Source organism: Akebia trifoliata, chromosome 8 (assembly GCF_017979445.1).
Source record: "Akebia trifoliata isolate Shusen 1 chromosome 8, ASM1797944v1, whole genome shotgun sequence".
Classification (NCBI taxonomy): domain Eukaryota; kingdom Viridiplantae; phylum Streptophyta; class Magnoliopsida; order Ranunculales; family Lardizabalaceae; genus Akebia; species Akebia trifoliata.
The window spans coordinates 213788-232379 of NC_141382.1; the positions used below are offsets into that span (position 1 = coordinate 213788).

Consider the following 18592-nt stretch of genomic DNA (forward strand, 5'->3'; position numbering starts at 1 on the left):
GTGTACAAGGATTTCAAGGCTTGGTTTTGGGATTAAAATTTGAGTGTTTATTTCTTTTATGGTTATCTTTTGTTTTCTTGGTGAAGACGATTGAATTTATGGATATAGGCATCTTTGTCTAACCATGTAAATCTTGGTGTTTTTTTTATTTTGTTTCTTGCTTTTCTTTGCTATTTTTCTTACTAATCATATTGAATAAGAATCTCCAAAATTCACAACATAGATGATCAACAATGATCCTAGATCTTGATCATATGTTAGATGTTAAACAATGTTTACAAATGTAGATCAACATCACATATGCTGTAGGTGCCAGCTAGCTTAGTTGGTAAAGTATTTGGGTGATGATACTTAAAGACCTAGGTTAAAATATTGTCAACAATTAACAACGAGTTATTGAACTATCCAAAAAAAAATCACATATGTGCAAAGATATGCGCTCATGAATTTAAAGTTCTCCTTTTTCTTTTTGTTTTGGAAAACCTTGTGAAAGCTATGGTAATCCATGATCGTATATCTTGATCTTGATCAACATCACAGATGATCAAGATCTATGATTGTGGTTTTTTTGGGATTGGTGAGCGGAGTGTGAAAACTATGATTATCCAACATGATAACGTATGAATCTTGAGCATCACAGACATCCAAGATCTAGGTTTGTGAATTGAATTTTTTTCTTGTTAGGGGGGAGGGGGGAGTGAAAACCATGATAATCTTCAACGATCATAGATCTTGGTCATTGATTAGATCCAATAATCATATCAAGATCTATGCTATTTTTGTTTAAGTTTTCTTAATTTATATATAAAATTTTTATTATATTTTATGTTATTTATTAGTGTGACCCATAGTATGTAGTTTCATAACATAATATTTCCTTAAGATTGTTAAAAATAATAAACGATGATTTATTTGATTCCTAAAGTTATTCGTGTTAGGCACAAACATTCTCTTTGGGGTTTAGGGGTAAAAGGAGAAATACAATAAATTGTAGGGGTATTATTAGAAAATGGGTAGAAGGGTAAATGTAATAACGTTGGAGGGGTATTATTGAAAAATGAGATTGAGAATTGAGAATAGATTTGGAGAGGTATTATTGGGTAGAAGAGAAAAAAATAATGGTAATAAAATTGACGGGATATTCTTAAAAGAGGAGGAAAAAAAGTAGGAAAAGAAATGAAGTTAAAATTATTCATTCATGAAATTTAATCTAAACCGCCTTTTACGAGGGATAAACATTGGGGGAAGACAACAATTGTGTTTTATCATAGAGATTCTAATAATTTTTTTTTTTTAAGAATCCATGATGGTTCTCAAATAGTAATCTAGTCTAACAATACTTGAATGGTTCCCAAACACCAATCAAACAACACTTCAACTGCGATTTTTTCTTAAAGTAAAATCTAAAATCTAATTTAAACAGATATATAGTAAGTGAGAGCGGATCCTTTGTAGTGTGTCTTCCCTGAGTTCCTTGTAGTGCCTTTTAATTACTAGAGATTGACATCTTAAACACAAAACCAGACAACTCAGCCTTGCATGGAGCATGGTGTAGATCAGAATTAATTTTTTTTATATAAAAAAATAGAATTCTTTGAATCTGATGAAGACTTGAAGATAGATGGTCCATAACCTCCAATTTTTTAACGAAACAGATTTTGTGGCTATGTGACATGACTGTCCTTTAATCATCTACTATCACTACAAATCGCACTACAGAGGATCCGCTCCCATAGTAAGTACCTTCCCCTACTCTCCAAACTACAGGACTATATATCCAAACCTCAAGTGACTTTTGATAAAAGCATCAAACATACACCCTAAGACGGAAGAAATTAAAAACACAAATTGCCTAGGGATTAGATCAGTTTCCTAGGGATGATAAATGTATATCCTGATCCATCTCGAATCAAACATCGTTTGAGGATTATACGCAGTTGTATTAATGCCATAGTTAGAGTCGCTATTCAACGCTAGGGGATGATATCAGGGCGTCTCCTGTCTTCATCAGATCATGAGTTTGGGTTAAAGATGCACTAGAAAACAAATTAAAGGACATCGGTAACTCCTTTATTAATTTATATTTACTTATATCACATTATGACATCTTTGGTCGTCATTGCTTTCGACTTAAGTCATGCCTCCCAAAAATGTGATTGCGACCCCTTAATTTGATACATTTTGCGAGCCACGTAATTAAGATATTAATTGAACAGTTCTGGTGAAGGTGCATGCATGCACTATTACCTAATTCGTCATCTAAAAGTTTAGAATAATGAAAATAAACAACTAGGTCTTCTCCCACGAGCCATAATTTCAGGCACACGATGTACCTCCTTGTCATCTCCAGTTTATTTTTATTATTAGAGTTGCTATCTAACTATTACGGTTGGAGAATAAACAAGTTGGGCTGCATGTACAACTTAGTTAGGAGCCCTATTATTATTATTATTATTAATAGAATAAATGAACATATTTTTTAAAGAAAACTTATATTGACACACCAATTTTTTTACTTATAACATTTTTTTTTTGGCTAAACAACCAAAGGATTTTATTATGAAAGAATATGGTGTACAAGTGTGAACAAGACCAATTAAAGTGATGCACCCCAAAAATACAATCAACGTACTTAATTAGAATATGAATTTTGGTAATATGATGTGATTTTTGGTGCACACCCCTTTCTCTCTCCTACCCATAGTGAAAAAAAGAAAATTTCTATCTGATCGCCTTGTGACATTCAAAAACATGATCCGATGCAAAGGAATTATAAAGGGAAAAATCATATGAACTTAAAAAAAATAAAATTAAAAAAATTAGTTTGTTTTCACCATTGAATTTTATTTTTAAATTTGAGTGCTCAGTGGCCGTCCATTTTCAACACTTTGGATCAAGCTCGAAAAATAGTATATATTTTTTTTAATATCAATATTTTCATTAAATCTAAAAGGTTGTGCTGTTGGATTGTCAATGCGATAATCAATGTGGGCCCAACGACCTTTTTTAAAATTTGAAATCTAAAAGTATAAAATTGTGGGCAACAAGCAAGAGAGAAGCTCTCCTTATTGTTGATGTCATTCGCACCACATGTCAAACATTTGTTGGACTGTGAGCAAACACGGTAGGGGGCATCAAGTAGGGGTGTCAATGGGTTGGTTCCGGTTCAGTTCCTAAGGAACTTAGAACCATAACAATTATATTTAATTCGATTTCGGTTCTTGTTGGTTCCAGGTCCGGTTCCAAAATAAATGAAACTGAAATCGGAACCACAAAAAATCACATGTACCCATCGCATCGGTTTCATTCTCAAGAGTCAAATGAGAAAAAAAAAAAGTATTTCAAACTATTACAAATCTTTTTTCCTTTTAAAAAATCAACATATTAGCAATAAAATTATTAAACTTATAATTTGTTATACTAATGATATAAATTAATGATTTTTTTTTCAAAAATAAAATATATAACTTTGTTAATAGTAATAAATTTTTAGAAGAGTAACTCATTTTAAGCTTCAATCCATGATTTATATGAAAAATTGAAGAATTTTATATAACATGCAGTTATTTTAAAATAAAAAATACCTTATATCATCTATAGTATGGAAAGAAATGACAAAATAAATCAATTATGGATACCCGCAGGTACCCATTGGATAGAACCTAATGGTTCCGGTGCCTATTGGTTCGATTTCATTTTAAACCTGGTTCTAATTGGTTCCAATAAAAAGGGATCCAAAATTGGGGTTTTCGATTTCAATTCCGGTTCAGTTTTGGTTAAATGGGTACCCATTGAAACCTCTAGCGTTAAGGGCATGCACAAAAAACGATGTCATATTATCAGCACTCTTAGAATATGGTCAGAGTACTTTAATGGTGTCAAATGAAGTGGGGTATTCTAAGTAAATATCGGTGTGGTAATGGAAGCTCTCTTTAAAAATACCCTTATCAATAAAGTTCGCATAAAAATATCAAGTAAAACACAAGCCCTGAGACACATAAAAAAAACTCATATCTTCGTAGGGGATACATTTTTTTATAGTTGAATCATATCTGAATCCGAGTCAAAATTCTTTGGTACCCAAGACTATAGGAGATAATTCTTTAATGTGAATCTGATAAATGTTGTAATATACTTGGAAGTCACCCCAAGACATGATATCATAACTCATGATAAGGCTTCAAACGATTACGACAACAAAGTGCATGAACTAACATAAACACCATGCATTTGGTCATAACTGCGCGCACATGCGCCTGAAAGATTCACCACCGTAACCACTAGAAAGACATGAACCTACTTGTGTCAAGACTTGTAAACAAACAATTATGAGATGCCAAAACAAGTGGATAATCAGATAATGTTATATGACCATGAATATAAATGATTCAATTAGGCATTTAAAAAAAAAATCCATAAATAAGATTTCAATGTGAAGAAAGGTATAAAATCTTCATCATTTTCTTTTGCCAAAATTTTGTCTAACTTGAAATTGACTTTGATTATATGAGTATTTATAAAAAAAGATGGACAAAGAATAATCAAGAAGTAAATCAAGTTTGAATTTGAAATTGGATCTTGTTAACCAACTAACTACTCCAAAAGAATGAACTTTTGGAGGGAGGAGAATTATGAATATAGGTATGACACATCCAATAGTGGAGGAAAATATACACAATACTCCCAACCCCCCTCACCTATAAGAACGGAAAGAATTGATCTTATAACCTATAAAAGAAAACCTAGCTAGCACTCTTCATCAAATCTGACTCTCGTTTTAGCACACCCACACAATTAATTAACTTACACATAATTTACTATTTTCGTTAAAATTAAAGGTTGATGTTCTCTCTCAAATGGTATTGTGTCTCACCCAAAAGTGCCTACAAAAACCATAAGTAATCTCTTTTTTGACTTACGAAGAAATTTAAAAAAAATAAAAAATTAGAGAGCTTTTATTGTCACTCCAATTTTTACTAATTGCACCCCAAGATGTGTGCTTATTCTCTGGTGATTTCATATAAATTAGGGTTTTCTTAGCAAAAGTTGGTGTGGTAATAGAATCTCTTAAAATTTATCATAATTTAGGCATTAAATTTGAGTACCAAAAATATAAAAGTAATTATTAAACAATATTTATGAAAGATGATCAAATAATCTAATTAATAGTTAAAAATCACGGATCTAGTTGACTTAGACTGCTATTACTCCACTAAGAGATCACTCTTTAAGGGTGTAGGACCGAGTTGAGGGTATCCAAATTAAGGCATTTTCTAGGAATGAACATCAAATTGACTTTTTTTGTTTCAAAAGATTAGCAATAAATAAACGCCTTTAGTGAGGTGTCTATATGTGAATCAAACCCACCCGGATTTGCTTCCAACTTTTGCAAGCGCAGTTATTTTTAAATCGTGATAATGTGACTATCGGACGTGACAAGTTTTAAAATCATAGATCTGTGCTTCGGGGGATACATAGCTGTACTTCCCCCATATAAAAAATGTATTTCAAGATAACTGTGTATCTCGAGGATCACAGATCTACTCTTTTCAAACTTATCACGTCAGATAATGGATTGACTATGCCACGTGGGATAATCAGATTATCACGACTCGTTATTTTTACATTAATTTATTTATTAATATGCCGTCCAATTACCATAGTGTCTGTAAGAAGGCCAAGTGTTGACTTTAAGAAAGGGATGAGAGGGCGGCCGAAAATAATTCGAGGGCTTTGTTGGAAATTGTCAAAACTGGTCATTCTTTAGAATCTCTACGATCACTACAAAGAAAAAAAAGGCCAAATGGCATCTCGTGCCCACAATACGATTAGGTCAGCGTCCACCAATAAAGGGCTATGATAATCGATATTCTAACTTTACCAAATTACCCCTAGATTGATGTTAGATTATTAAGGTTACTAAAATAAAATATAATAAGGGAATGGTTTTAGTAATTTGCCCATGTAAATACCTTGTTAAATTGTCTCAAAGTATCACTCAAGCAGAGAACCATCCAATTTTCTCGAGTATATACCACTTGTATCTCAAGAAAAAGTATCTATGATTTTTTTACACATTTAAGTACATTTTAAGTGCTACTTCAAGTGTTAGTATTTTTCTTAGGATAACGCTGAATTGACTTCCTTCCACACTGCCTTTATGTGGTACCGTGCATGGAACCATTGATTTTTTTTTTTTTTTCCTTCTTTTTATCTCAAGGAAAATTTTTATGGTTCTTTGAATACTGTCAGTTAGCACATTTTTGAGCACAGAATCGAAAGAACTCGAACATTTTTTTTCTTATCGTAAATAAGGGTTTTATCCCTCTTATAGTCTCACTACATAACTTAATATTTAAAGTAAGTGATGAAATTACCCCCATTATTATTAATAAAAGATAATCTGAAGGGAGATATAAAATCTCAATATCCTTTAACTCTTCTTCTTCAATCTTTGAATTAATACTCCTATACTATGGGGGGCTTTGTGAAAACACTCTAACAATCAAATTAATAAGGAATTTTGTAAAGTAATAATGTGAGTATTCAAATGAAATTGTGTACCTTTACCATGATTTATCCCCTATTTACCAAAAAAAGTCCTCCGTATTTTTTCCTATATCCGATCTATCCCTCAATTTGTAATTTTCTTTTAAACTACAACTTCCAAATTACGTGATATTTGAATTTACCCTCCTGCCACATACAATAGTTTTCATGGCATGCTTCTAAGTCATGTAAGATCATCTTTCTTGATTTTCAGAGGTTGCATACTTGATTGCCAAAATAATGAAGTGAGCTCGGGAATATATACATACACACACATTTGAGAATATATGGTGGTGGTTTCTACTAAGATTACAAGTTTGTATCTTGTTGAGGTTAAGGTGATAATTATGACTTTAATGTTTTTATCTATTTTCATCATTCTGGATCTTGAAAATCTTCTACAATATGCATCTACTAAGCTTCCTTATTATATTACTAGAGTTTTCTTGTGCCTACACGACAAGGGCATCCTCTTTGGGGTTAGGGGGTAAAAGAGAAAAAATAATAAAATTGGCGAGAATTATTAAAAAAATCTTTGGGGTTAATGGGTTAAAAGAGGAAAAACAAAATTGAAAATGTATTATTAAAAAAAAAATTAAGGAGAAAGAGAAAAGACAATAAAATTGTATGGGTAATATTGAAAAAAGGTAGAAGAAAAAAAAAAGTTAGGTGTATTTTGGGAAAGAAGGAGAAGAGAAAAGGTAAAAAAATATATATATATATTCTCGAGATACGTTATTTATGGGTATAAATCTTGAGACGGAAAGGATAGGACCCACCATTGTGTTTTATTATATATATTTTCTTATGAAATATAAGTCTTCGTCTTACCGTATCACATATTGTATAGAATACGAAAAGAATGAAATAAAACAATGGATACCTACGTGTGAATGGGTATGCTATCTTCTTATCTTGGATGATCTTAAAAACAAAAGAATCTTAAAAGTTGAATAAGCTTAAAAATCCGAAAATAGAATTTATTATTGAAAAGGAAGATAAAAAAAAAAATAAGGCAACATTGATGCTAACAATCTGGGTTCAAGGGAGGAAAAGGGGATCAAAAGTGATAAAAATCAACTAAAAAATTTCTTTTAAAGGAAATGACGAAAATAACTGATAAATTTACAATTAACAATAATAATGAAATAGAAGATTAAAATACTAAAACATATATATATATATATATAAGATATTGATATCCTTCTTTAAAAGAGGGGCATGAGTAAAGAAGATTACCCAAAGAGAGGAGCTCACATTGCCTAATTTTAACCATTTAACTAAAAGGGTGGGGTCCCTTAAACCCTAGCTTCCACATGAAAAGGGAAATTTTAAACATTTAAAATCTCAAAAAGGGTTTGTTGCAATTAGGCCTGTGTAAGGTTAATTTTGTCATTTTAGGCCGATAAATTGTATCATCTTCGTAGTTCGTACGTTGTACATAGAAAGGTCATAATCCTTGAATTCGCAAGCAGGCCATTTCTTATTCTCAATCTCATTAAAAACATCCACACACCGACCAGTTGACCAACCCTTCTTACCCCTTTAACACTTCTCTCTCTCTCTCTCTCTCTCTCTGGTTCATGCAATCGTAGGTTGTAGGTTGACAATGGAGACTGATACTCCAAGCTTGAAAAATTCAGACCAAGTGGTCTGGATCACAGAAGACCATGGTCCAAGCCAGGTTAGGTCCTATGAATGCACCTTCTGTAGGAGAGGCTTCTCCAACGCACAGGCACTTGGTGGTCACATGAACATCCATCGAAGAGATAAGGCAAAGCTAAAACAACACTCCACTGATTGCCAGCTTTCTTTGGATATCACATACAATAATCCCTCCAATCGTCCGGACCAATTCAAATCCAAATCGGAATTGGAGTTTAGTAGTGAAGAAAAAATTTGCAAACTTAAGTGCCCATCGATTATTCCTCCTGATGATGATGATATCGTTGTTGCTGCTGAAGATCAAAGCCTCGTAGAAGCACTCCGGCAGCTTCCATTGTTTGTTGATGAACCATCAAGAAGAATCGAAGATCGAAAATCAGGAAATCGTGGGTCTGATGGGGTTGAATTGGACCTAGAGCTTCGGCTAGGACCCGAGCCTCACGACAAATCAACCACAATGGGTAAAATTATTTTGAATTTGGATTTCATGCGATAGTTTGGATTCTTTCTTCCTTCTACCTAATTCTTTGTTCAATGGATACACCTTTTTCTTACTTTTGATTAGCTTTTACACAGTATAAAATTTATGTAGCAAAATGAAGTATCTCTTCACTAGTTCTTTCTATTTTTCAAAGAATTTATGTTTGTGATTTCTTTGTACCTTTCTTTCCTTATGCAAAAACATAGATAAATAATAATAACAAAGAAAGAAAAATGAGAAAAAGAGATAAACCCATTTTTATAATTCTCTTTATTGTATCTTAATTATATAGAGATAGTACTAAACTAAATTGATATTACTTTAGAGTTTAGAAATCTAATGAAACTAAACAGTACTATATAAGTTAAACTGGCAAAGGTGATGAAGATTAATTTAGCTTCCAATTTGGAAGCTTGAAAACGTTACACTGTGATGACATGATGGAAGAACTCTAGTAAAGATATCAGAAAGTTGATCTTTACTCGTGGCATATGTTGTGTACACTAGTCTATCAAGGACTTTGTCACATTCGAAATTATAATAAACTTCAAGATGATTTGTCATAGAAATATGAATAATATGTGATTATCACATAAAAGAGAAATTGAATTGTCATATAAAAGAGAAAGCCACTTAGAAATTTTGAATCCCAAAGAATTGGCCCTTGAATATTGTGGAGGGGTAAAAATGCCCACATCCAGACCGTCCATATTGTATCACTTCGCACGCATCTCAAGACATATAATCATGCCATATGATATTATCAAGATTTGATTCTAACTAATCGGAAAATAATCCCAATAGAAAAATATTATTTCTCTTTGGATAATTATTATATTCGGATAACTACTATATTTGGAAAAATGTACCAAATTTGACAGTTACAATCCGATAAAAATTATGCTTTCTTTTTTAGATTAGAATTTCTTTTTTATTAAAAGGGTAATACAATTGTAAAAGGGAAACTGAAAAGAGGGATTTGCATAAATATGAGAGATGGAAAGTGGCTAGTCAAAGGGTAAATATTGGAATACAGAAGATAGTGGAATGGTTCCCATGAAACCCATGGATGTAGACAATTTTCCGAACCACGTAAAATATTGTTTTCTCTTTTTCACTTTATTTCTATTATTTTTATTTGATTTATTTGTAGTATGTCCTTCAACCTAGCTTCTACTAATGTGTTTGAGTTTCGTGCTTTGTTAAAATGGCTTAAATCATCTAATTTTACATTGCTTGGAATATGGGAATTAAATCTTCCATATATTCTCCTTATTAGGGCTCTGAATGCATCGAAATAAATAATTGTGGGTGATTTATGAATGGGTGAGATATAATTTGTTTGGACTGCTTGAAAGATTCACATTGGGCTGTTCACCATGTCTTTAGAAAAGTGACTATTTAAGGGAAAATTCTATATTGATATAATATAAAAATCCTGATAGAAAATATTTTGGTTGGAGAATTTTTAATTTTTGTCTTAGAAATAAGGTGGATGTGAGTACTGGACCATATGGATACTAAAAACAACAATAATAAAAATACTAAAAGTGGATGAAATTTATAAGAAAAATCTTCCTTTTTCTTGCGATTCATAAACAAATCAACTCATTTGACTGGATGGGAATGAATGAACCAATACTAAATCATCTAACGCTGAGAACTCAGTTGTGGATTCTGTGGCTAGTTACTCGTTCTTCTAGATCTAGAAGCACTTGGAGGACATACCTTAAAATGATATAAAAGAAGGTTATATGTGTAGGAGACTTGATGGGGCTCTGGGGCTTTTGGGTTACGTAATCTAAGGGGCATGTCCTCTATCACACTGTACAATATTTTCTATTATCTATTTTATTCATCTTGATTGCTTATCATTAAAAAATAATAACTGCAAAGTAGGTAAATGGGTGATTGTGAGTTAACTAAAGATTTTCACAAGTTTTCAATATTTAATTGGATCATTGCAAAAGATCTCCAGTAATAGACTTAGAAAAAATAAATAATAGCATAAAGGACAGTCCTAGAATCTAAATATATAGATGGAAGTTAAAGGGGATAAAAAGCACATTGAAATTGGAAAATGCCTATATTGGGAGAGAACAATTGAATTAAAGACTGCGAGAAAGTACTGTGGCAGTAGTCCAAAAATTTTAATATCGAAATTATATTGTAGTTAATATTTCATGTGTACACAATTCCTTATAATTTCAAAAAGAAAGACAAGGTTCATCCAAGTGCATAAGTGTCGGAGAATAAGATGCATGAAATACATAAAGATGCATGAGATATATTGTATCATTGTCAATGTATATCTTATCACAGATGACAGGTTGTAATGGATAAGTATATATTTAGTATTTTTGAAATAGTATATCTTCTATTTTATCAAGTATATCTTGATGATTGGCATATTTCTTTTGGGATTAGACCCATAGCTCTGCTGGTTGGTCCCATTGCAAAGCAACTTTGAGGTCATGGGTACAAGTCCAGCTTACCTATGAAAAATGATTAGCATATTTTAGTTTAATATTTAAATAGTAGGAGTGGTTTAGGTTGACTAAGATCTTTTTTCCTTTTATTAATACAATCCTCGCTTCCTTAGCCAAAGAAAAAAAGGTTGATCAAGATCTTTATACTAGGTTAATTTCAATATATTGGTTGATGTACTATCTAGAAAATGTAGTATATAAAAGTTATTGTAATTCAGTTAGTACAAAGACATCATAAAGTTTGAAAAATCTTATTTTAGGGGATTGCTTTGAACCATAAAGTTTTTCTGAAGCTAGCACACTCGTACGAGTTTAATAGAAAAATCAGGAGGAATTAGACAGATGTCCTCACCATGAAGGAAACCATTACAAACATCAAGCTTATGTAAGGGCCAATTGTATGCCACAATTCCATATAACCTTGTGGTGTGTTTGTACCTTTGACCACAAGACGCGGCCTTAATTTGTAGTCATATATTCAATAGAGAAGGAGGCAGATCCCAAGTATGATACCTTTAAAGAACATGAGCTCCATTATTTATATTTCGTCTCTAATTAGGATCTTGAGAAGACTCCCATTACTAGGAAGGCTCATGCTGAGCTAAAGACGAGTTATTAATGAATCCAATTGGGAAAAAATCCAGAGTGAGAAGACAATCATCTTAGATATGTCAAGTCATTTTGCTAATTTATAGGTTCGTGTTATGGTTAGACATTTTTGTGGAAACTCATTATCAGATTTTGTTTTCTTTCAATGTTTTCCGTCAAGTATAGGATGATCTTTTAATTCATTTTTTTCCTGGAATTTTTCGTGTTTTGTATTTATTCAATCCCTTTGCTTTCTCAGCTACTTGAAAGGGAATTTAGTTAGCCACCATGGGAGTGGTAGCATGAAGTGGGTGACGTTATCATGCATGATGCAGAAGAAAATGGTTTAGGACATACAAATTTCCATAACTGAAGGTAGAGAAGAAGTTTCAAAGTAGAGACAGGTGAAGGGGTTTGTTCAAAATATAGAATTGGTGGTCTCATGCGAATCGCCGAGCTGAGAAGTGAAGTTGTGGGTGACACTGGCAGGATCATAAAGCAATACCCTGTTGTACATGGTTAGCATATTTGAAAATGGCAAGATACATTAGATGTATAGACTTGACAGACAAATTATCATTAGATCGAAATGGATGATGAGCAAAGTATATACTAGGTTGACTCATATTTAATAAAAATTCAAGGTGTTGTCATGGATAGATAAATTAATGAAGGTTGATTTTAGTTAGGTTACAAGCTATAAATTAAAATAACTCAATACAAAACGCAATTTGGGGAGGATTTGTTAAGGACTCCAAACATCTAATAAGAAAACTAATTGAAAATACTCTCCTCCTGAATGATAAGTAGAAGCTTATCTATAGCTGTTATTATAGGTACTTTGTTGCAATTAGAACCATTGTTTGTGTTATCAAGTGAATACTAGCCACCTAATAACCTCACTGTGAAATCAGGTTCTAGGTCATTCCGCACATCATAATTATTTTTCTCTCTTGTTATTTTACATCATGTATTTCAATTTTCTTCTTCTTGGTGTTGGGATTCTAGCATTTCAATTTTCTTCTTGGAATTGCAGTTCTTGTGTTTGGTATGCTCCTTATGCCTAACTTTTATGAGTTGCTTTTGATTCTTTTGTAGAACTTAGTGCCTTGTAGTTTTGGTACACATCAACCTGATACTAAAAGAGAAGGAAGTTTGCCATCATCTATCTCTACAACTAGAACCCTTAACATATTGCTGGTTAAGGCAGTTTAATTACTGATTATTTTGTTCATAATCATCATGGGAGCTAGATGCATGGGACCCATTGAGCATGTGTTCTAACATTCATTTTGGAATTTGTTATCAAAAAGAGTATTTTACCTGTTAAAATATGTTGCATAGCTCCTCCACATGGTTATGGATGTTGATTTTTAAAGTTTATGTAGGTTTATAATATTCATCTCCAGGAAGTAGGTATATATAATTGTGCACATGAAAACACTGAGACATAATAGAATTTTTTTTTTCTTTTTTGCAGACACACCGTGATAGAAGATATTGCTCAAGATAGAGTTAAATGAAAAAAAGATTAATTTAAAAGCTCTAGTATGAAAGTTAAAACAGTTTTATTCTACATTGAAGCTTCAATTCTCAAAGCACACAAGATGTGAGATGTATGTAAGCAAAGAGTGAATGATAATAAGTTTAGAGTTTTTTTTTTTTTTTTCTTTCTATACAAATTTACACTAGAAAGAACTAAAAGATGATCATCCATGTGGGATATGGAATGAGAAGGGGATCCAACCTCGACATTATGATCTAAAAATCTGTGGATGAAGTCGATTGTGACTTATGAGTTCAGTCATTATGTCATAAATCATCATTGTCAAAGTCTCAAAACTTTTGAGTTCAATCAAAAAAATTATATTTAATTTTCCCATTCAATTCTTTACAAATTCATAATTGAAGTGTTCATACTTGTTCTCAATACCTAAATCCACGTTCTACCCTCACAAGTCTTGCCCACTCAGTTCAGTTGGTATCTATTTTGAATCGTTTATTTTAAGAAAATTGTTCATTTCTAACTTTAATTTTCTTCATTTTGTATTTATTTATCCCACCCACCTCATCTTTGCTACATTCAATTTATGAATCCCATTTGCCAATTGCCAATGGTTGATTCCATTCTTGGACATTTATGAAGAGAAATACAGTTTACCTAGGAAATCGATTCCGATTCAATCTTTTCCTCTCATGGAGTCATGGTTTCCCAAAAGGGAAAATGATTGCCTTACCAACCTGTATTTCTCTTCCCACAATTCATCATATAGTGTCCATTGTTGAACCGTAGAAAAGACTTTCATAATGTCTTCGGCTGCTTAAACCCCCGAAGTCATCATCGTTTATCAATTAAGATCTGCCTAATCCCATCATTCTTTTGAAAAATAAAATTACTAATTAGTGATGGTAGAGAAATTTAATTCTTGGGACTCTTTGTAGAATAGCGAGAAATTCAAAGTCAAATGAGGACTAATAATGGGTGGAAATTTTACTTAAAATGATCAAGTGGAATGTTGATTAAGATGGTTGAATTTGACCATTATATTTAGTGCAAGAAAATGAGTCCAATTACATAAGCTTAGTGGAAAATGTTATCAAAGTCATGTAATTATTAGAAAAAAGACCAAAACATAAGAATCAAATCGGATTAATGGCCTAAGAGCATTAGGGTTGTTAATGGGACAGCAAGAAGCGTTAGAGCTAAATGGCTGGACCATGGGCCTTGACATATTTTTAAAATCTGCTAAATAATTTTATTGGGGTTGTTCTAGAGATGCACTCGGTGTTAAATGTTGTCCAATCCGTTAAATCTATTCTTGATCTGGGTTGGGCTTTAACTTGGGCCTAGTACTCATGGTCGGGCTTGTGTAGTACTCATTCAAGCCTGAAGCTAGCCCGTTTTGTTATACGATATCCCTTGGGTAGACGAGGATCCATTAATGGATTCGATGTAAAAATCCTCCCAATACAACATATGGGGAACTAATCTTCTTCTCTGATCACCTTTAGTTCACTCACAAGATATAGGGGGTTACTGCAAATTACACTCCAATACTTAAGTCAATTTTTTTCATTTAATAGATTATAGGATTTGGGAGTAGGTGAAAATTGTGAACCTAGAGCTTGATCAACTCTCCTTTTATAATTGTTTTGGAAGAGATGGTATGGACCACAATTATCACATCAATCGTATCATTTTCAGTGTCACATGCAGGGGCGGAGCTAGTAAGGAGTTGGTGAGGGGCAATTGTCCCCGCACAGAACTTCGACACACCCCTATATTTTCAACTAATTACATGCCTCATTTGTCTCCACTCTCTCTCCTCTCTCCCCATTTGCACCCCCCTATCTTGTTTCAATTTTTTGTTGATGACATTGCCTCTTGATTGTGCCTTCTCATATACTAATGGGAAATGATCTAAATATCCTTTTTTACAAATTCTAACCACCAAAAACCTGAATTTCTCTCTAAAATCATTCATCTTCAAGTTCTTCAACCATACAGCTAACCATAGTTTGTCCCCATTACAAGAAAATCCTGACTCCACCCCTGATCACATGGAAGAGTTTATCACCTATTCTGCAGCTATGTTAGAAGAATATGCTTTAACTTGTATCCACATACATTCAGATGGCTTTGGTGGCTAATTTTAATTCACTGGACTCAGCACCTCTTTTTCGGATTCTAAGGTTGATTTGCATGTTTGAAAATTAACACTCTTAGAAACGTGTGTTTGTAGCCTTCCTGGCTTTGAGGTGATGGACTCGACTCATTGTCCATTTTCGAATTATTTCTTTTGAAATCAGGCATGACTTGCCAAAAATCACATCAATGTGTGTTAATAGAGGATTGCATATACTTTTTTTACCCTTATAAAGTATCATAAATTAATCATTTTTTTATTATTATAGATTAAGTCATTATAGCGAAGTTCAAATTGTGTTTGATAATGGATCAATTGGGATTTCATGTCGGACACTGTTTGGGACCACTTGAAGTTACTTCAAATTACTTTCTATAGTATTGAATTTTCAATGGCTCATGGTCATCATAATTCTAAATAATCATTCCGTAATTTGGGCCTTTAGTATTTGCAAATGAGGATGCAGGCCTCACATTCATTGGCCTGCTGGTGGAGCCAAAAATATATGTGACGTGGCATTTTGGATGCCCATGGTTTGGGTTGGGAGTAAAATTGAAACCGAACCAATTTGATCGGCTCTACAAATCCAAAATTGCAATCGAACCGACCATCCTTAGAATCAAATCAACCCAAACCAACCTTAATTCGGTTTGATCTGATTCTTAAGTCTCATAAACATAAATATCAAGACACCAATTATCAAATATTAAAGTTAAAAAACTCATGATCAATGATTTCAATCAAAAAACACAACAAAGAGAATGACATTGGTAATATAATATTAATATCTCTATATTGTAAATTATCTACTTAATAATATGAATGACTTTTTCAAAATTGAAACTCATTAGATGATTAGGACCATGTCATCTGTACCATTGAGTTTGATGACTAAATTTGTTAGAATACAGAAAGTAGAGTGAGAGTTCATTTTTATTATTTATATATATAATGAATTTTGTTCGGTTCTTGAATTTTCTAAATTGAGAATCAAAATCAATCGATTTTTCAAATATATAAATCAGAATTGAATCAATGAACTAAAAAATCGAATCAAACCAATCCGAAATATCTTAATTTGGTTGAGGTTCTCGGTTTGGGCCAATCAATGTGCACCCCTAGTTACTAGGATTGTTTGATGGTGTAAGCGAACACTTTGGTTGATGATGATCTAGGATGGAGTGCAGATTGCAGATCCTGCAAACTGTCGGCCGGTTTGTTGTCTTCACACTCACCATGTGGCACAATGTATATAGATGTTGGCGCTTATAAGTTTTATAAGGCTTCAAAGTTTGTTGAGGAATGCACGACAAGCATTTTGTAAACTCGTACGATATATAATAAGAAAAGACGTGAGAGCTTGAAGGTATTATGGCTAGCAAATATTAAAGAAAACTTAATTAATACTTCTATTATCTATTAAAAAAAATTTATTCGAATCGTCTTTGGATTCGATTGTTCTAAGTTAGTCTGACTGGAACCTTAGTAACAGAGTTTCGGTAATTCTTCCAAAGGGTTGAGTTTGCTCAGTTGGATAAGTTAGTAAAAGTTCCATAAAATAGAGTTGGGAAATTTTGGGGAATGGGTTTTCCCCCAAAATCCAACATATTCAAGTTCCTTAAACCTTTACAGTCTTTTTTGTGATTTGAATGTTAAAAAAAATAAAATTTACCATATTCAACGATCATCAAATTGTTGTTTTGGTCGTTTGGTTCTTTATTAAGAGAATCTTATGAATTTTTAGAAAAATGTCTAAAATTTAATGTCTATGATTGGAAGAACCTATCGTGCCAGGACAATTTTATTAATCCACTGTTGTTACAATCATTCCTTCAATTTTTCAAATTTTACTAGTTTCTTCTTCATGATTCTTTCAAGAATCTAAAAGATCTATAATTATTAATATTCGAGATTTTTGTTGTTAGTTATGTCATAAGTCCATTTTCATTCATTTTCACCATTACAATCCGAGCAGGTAACAGGTATGTTCTTTGTGATCATCTAGATCAAGAGAATTCATATTCATCTTGTTTTCTATTTTGTCTTTATAAGTACTTATTGGTCTTACCCAGAGCATAAGAATGCCTTCGTAGGTATATTACATCTCATCTTGTGGTACCAATTTTATTCTCCCTTGCTTCGTGTTATGCAACATAGGTGGTGCTTGTACCTTGGTTAGAATGAATCTTGAGGAGACATGTATATAATCAAGATTGATTGCATATTTTTACCTCTATCCTCATTCCTCTTATTTTTACCTCTACATCGACTCCCTGACATGGACAAGTTTGGGAGCTGGTATCTATGTATGTCTCAAGATACATGATTGTGCTTCTCCATAAATAAATAAAAAAGTGTATCTCAAGGCATACAAATCTATGGTTCTCGAACTTATCCACGTCAGGGAGTCAATTGAGTATGCCACATGGCGAGTTATCACGACTCCATTTTTTAAAGGTAATTGCATTTTTTTTTACATTCACAACCATTCCTCTGGTCATCATTATACTTAAAGAACAGTTGGTTGAGACAATTGGTTTTCAATTTTTTACATGAAATTATTATAATTTTCTATAAAATAATATAATTACAAGTAACGTATATATTATTTTTAATTATTATTTTAATAAAAATTGTCCTATTCATCTCAATCATCATCTTGAAAATAAAGAGAGGTATAAGATTTAATCTCATAATGCATTTGAAAAAGAAAAACGTTGAATTAGTTAAAAAAGACACAACTGACATGGTAACGTGGAAAGAACCATTGATTTTTATTTCTCTTGTATCTGGAGGAAAAAATCTATGTTTCTACACATACTACCTTCCCTCTTCTACCCACTTAACCTTGTGCTGATAAGTAAGGACAACTCTAAATATCTCCAAATTTATGTAAATAAATAAAATTACAATTGTTCAAATATAAATACGATCGTGAAAAATGACTCATCTAAAAAGCCGTTAGGAAACAAAATCTATTGCGTGATTTAGAGATAACCACTTGTGCTTTGAAACTGATGACATGTTTTAAGCTCAGTCTTCTTAATAAACTATTAGGAAAAGACTCAAATGCCCTCATCTTCAAACTCTAGTGAACCAAAAGCTCGTTGCTTTCTCTTCTTTAAACCAGACATCCTCAATCCCTTTGGATAAAACTTTTAACCATCATGTTC

General features: G+C 32.5%; 1 protein-coding gene across 1 annotated transcript; it reads left to right on the forward strand.

Annotated features, from left to right (window-relative positions):
* Window positions 1-8158: 8158 nt before the first annotated feature.
* LOC147395208 (transcriptional regulator TAC1-like) lies at window positions 8159-8710 on the forward strand. The gene has a single exon (XM_086452237.1). It carries the CDS (start codon window positions 8159-8161, stop codon window positions 8708-8710), a length of 552 nt encoding a protein of 183 aa, XP_086308363.1.
* The last annotated feature ends 9882 nt before the right edge of the window (window positions 8711-18592 follow it).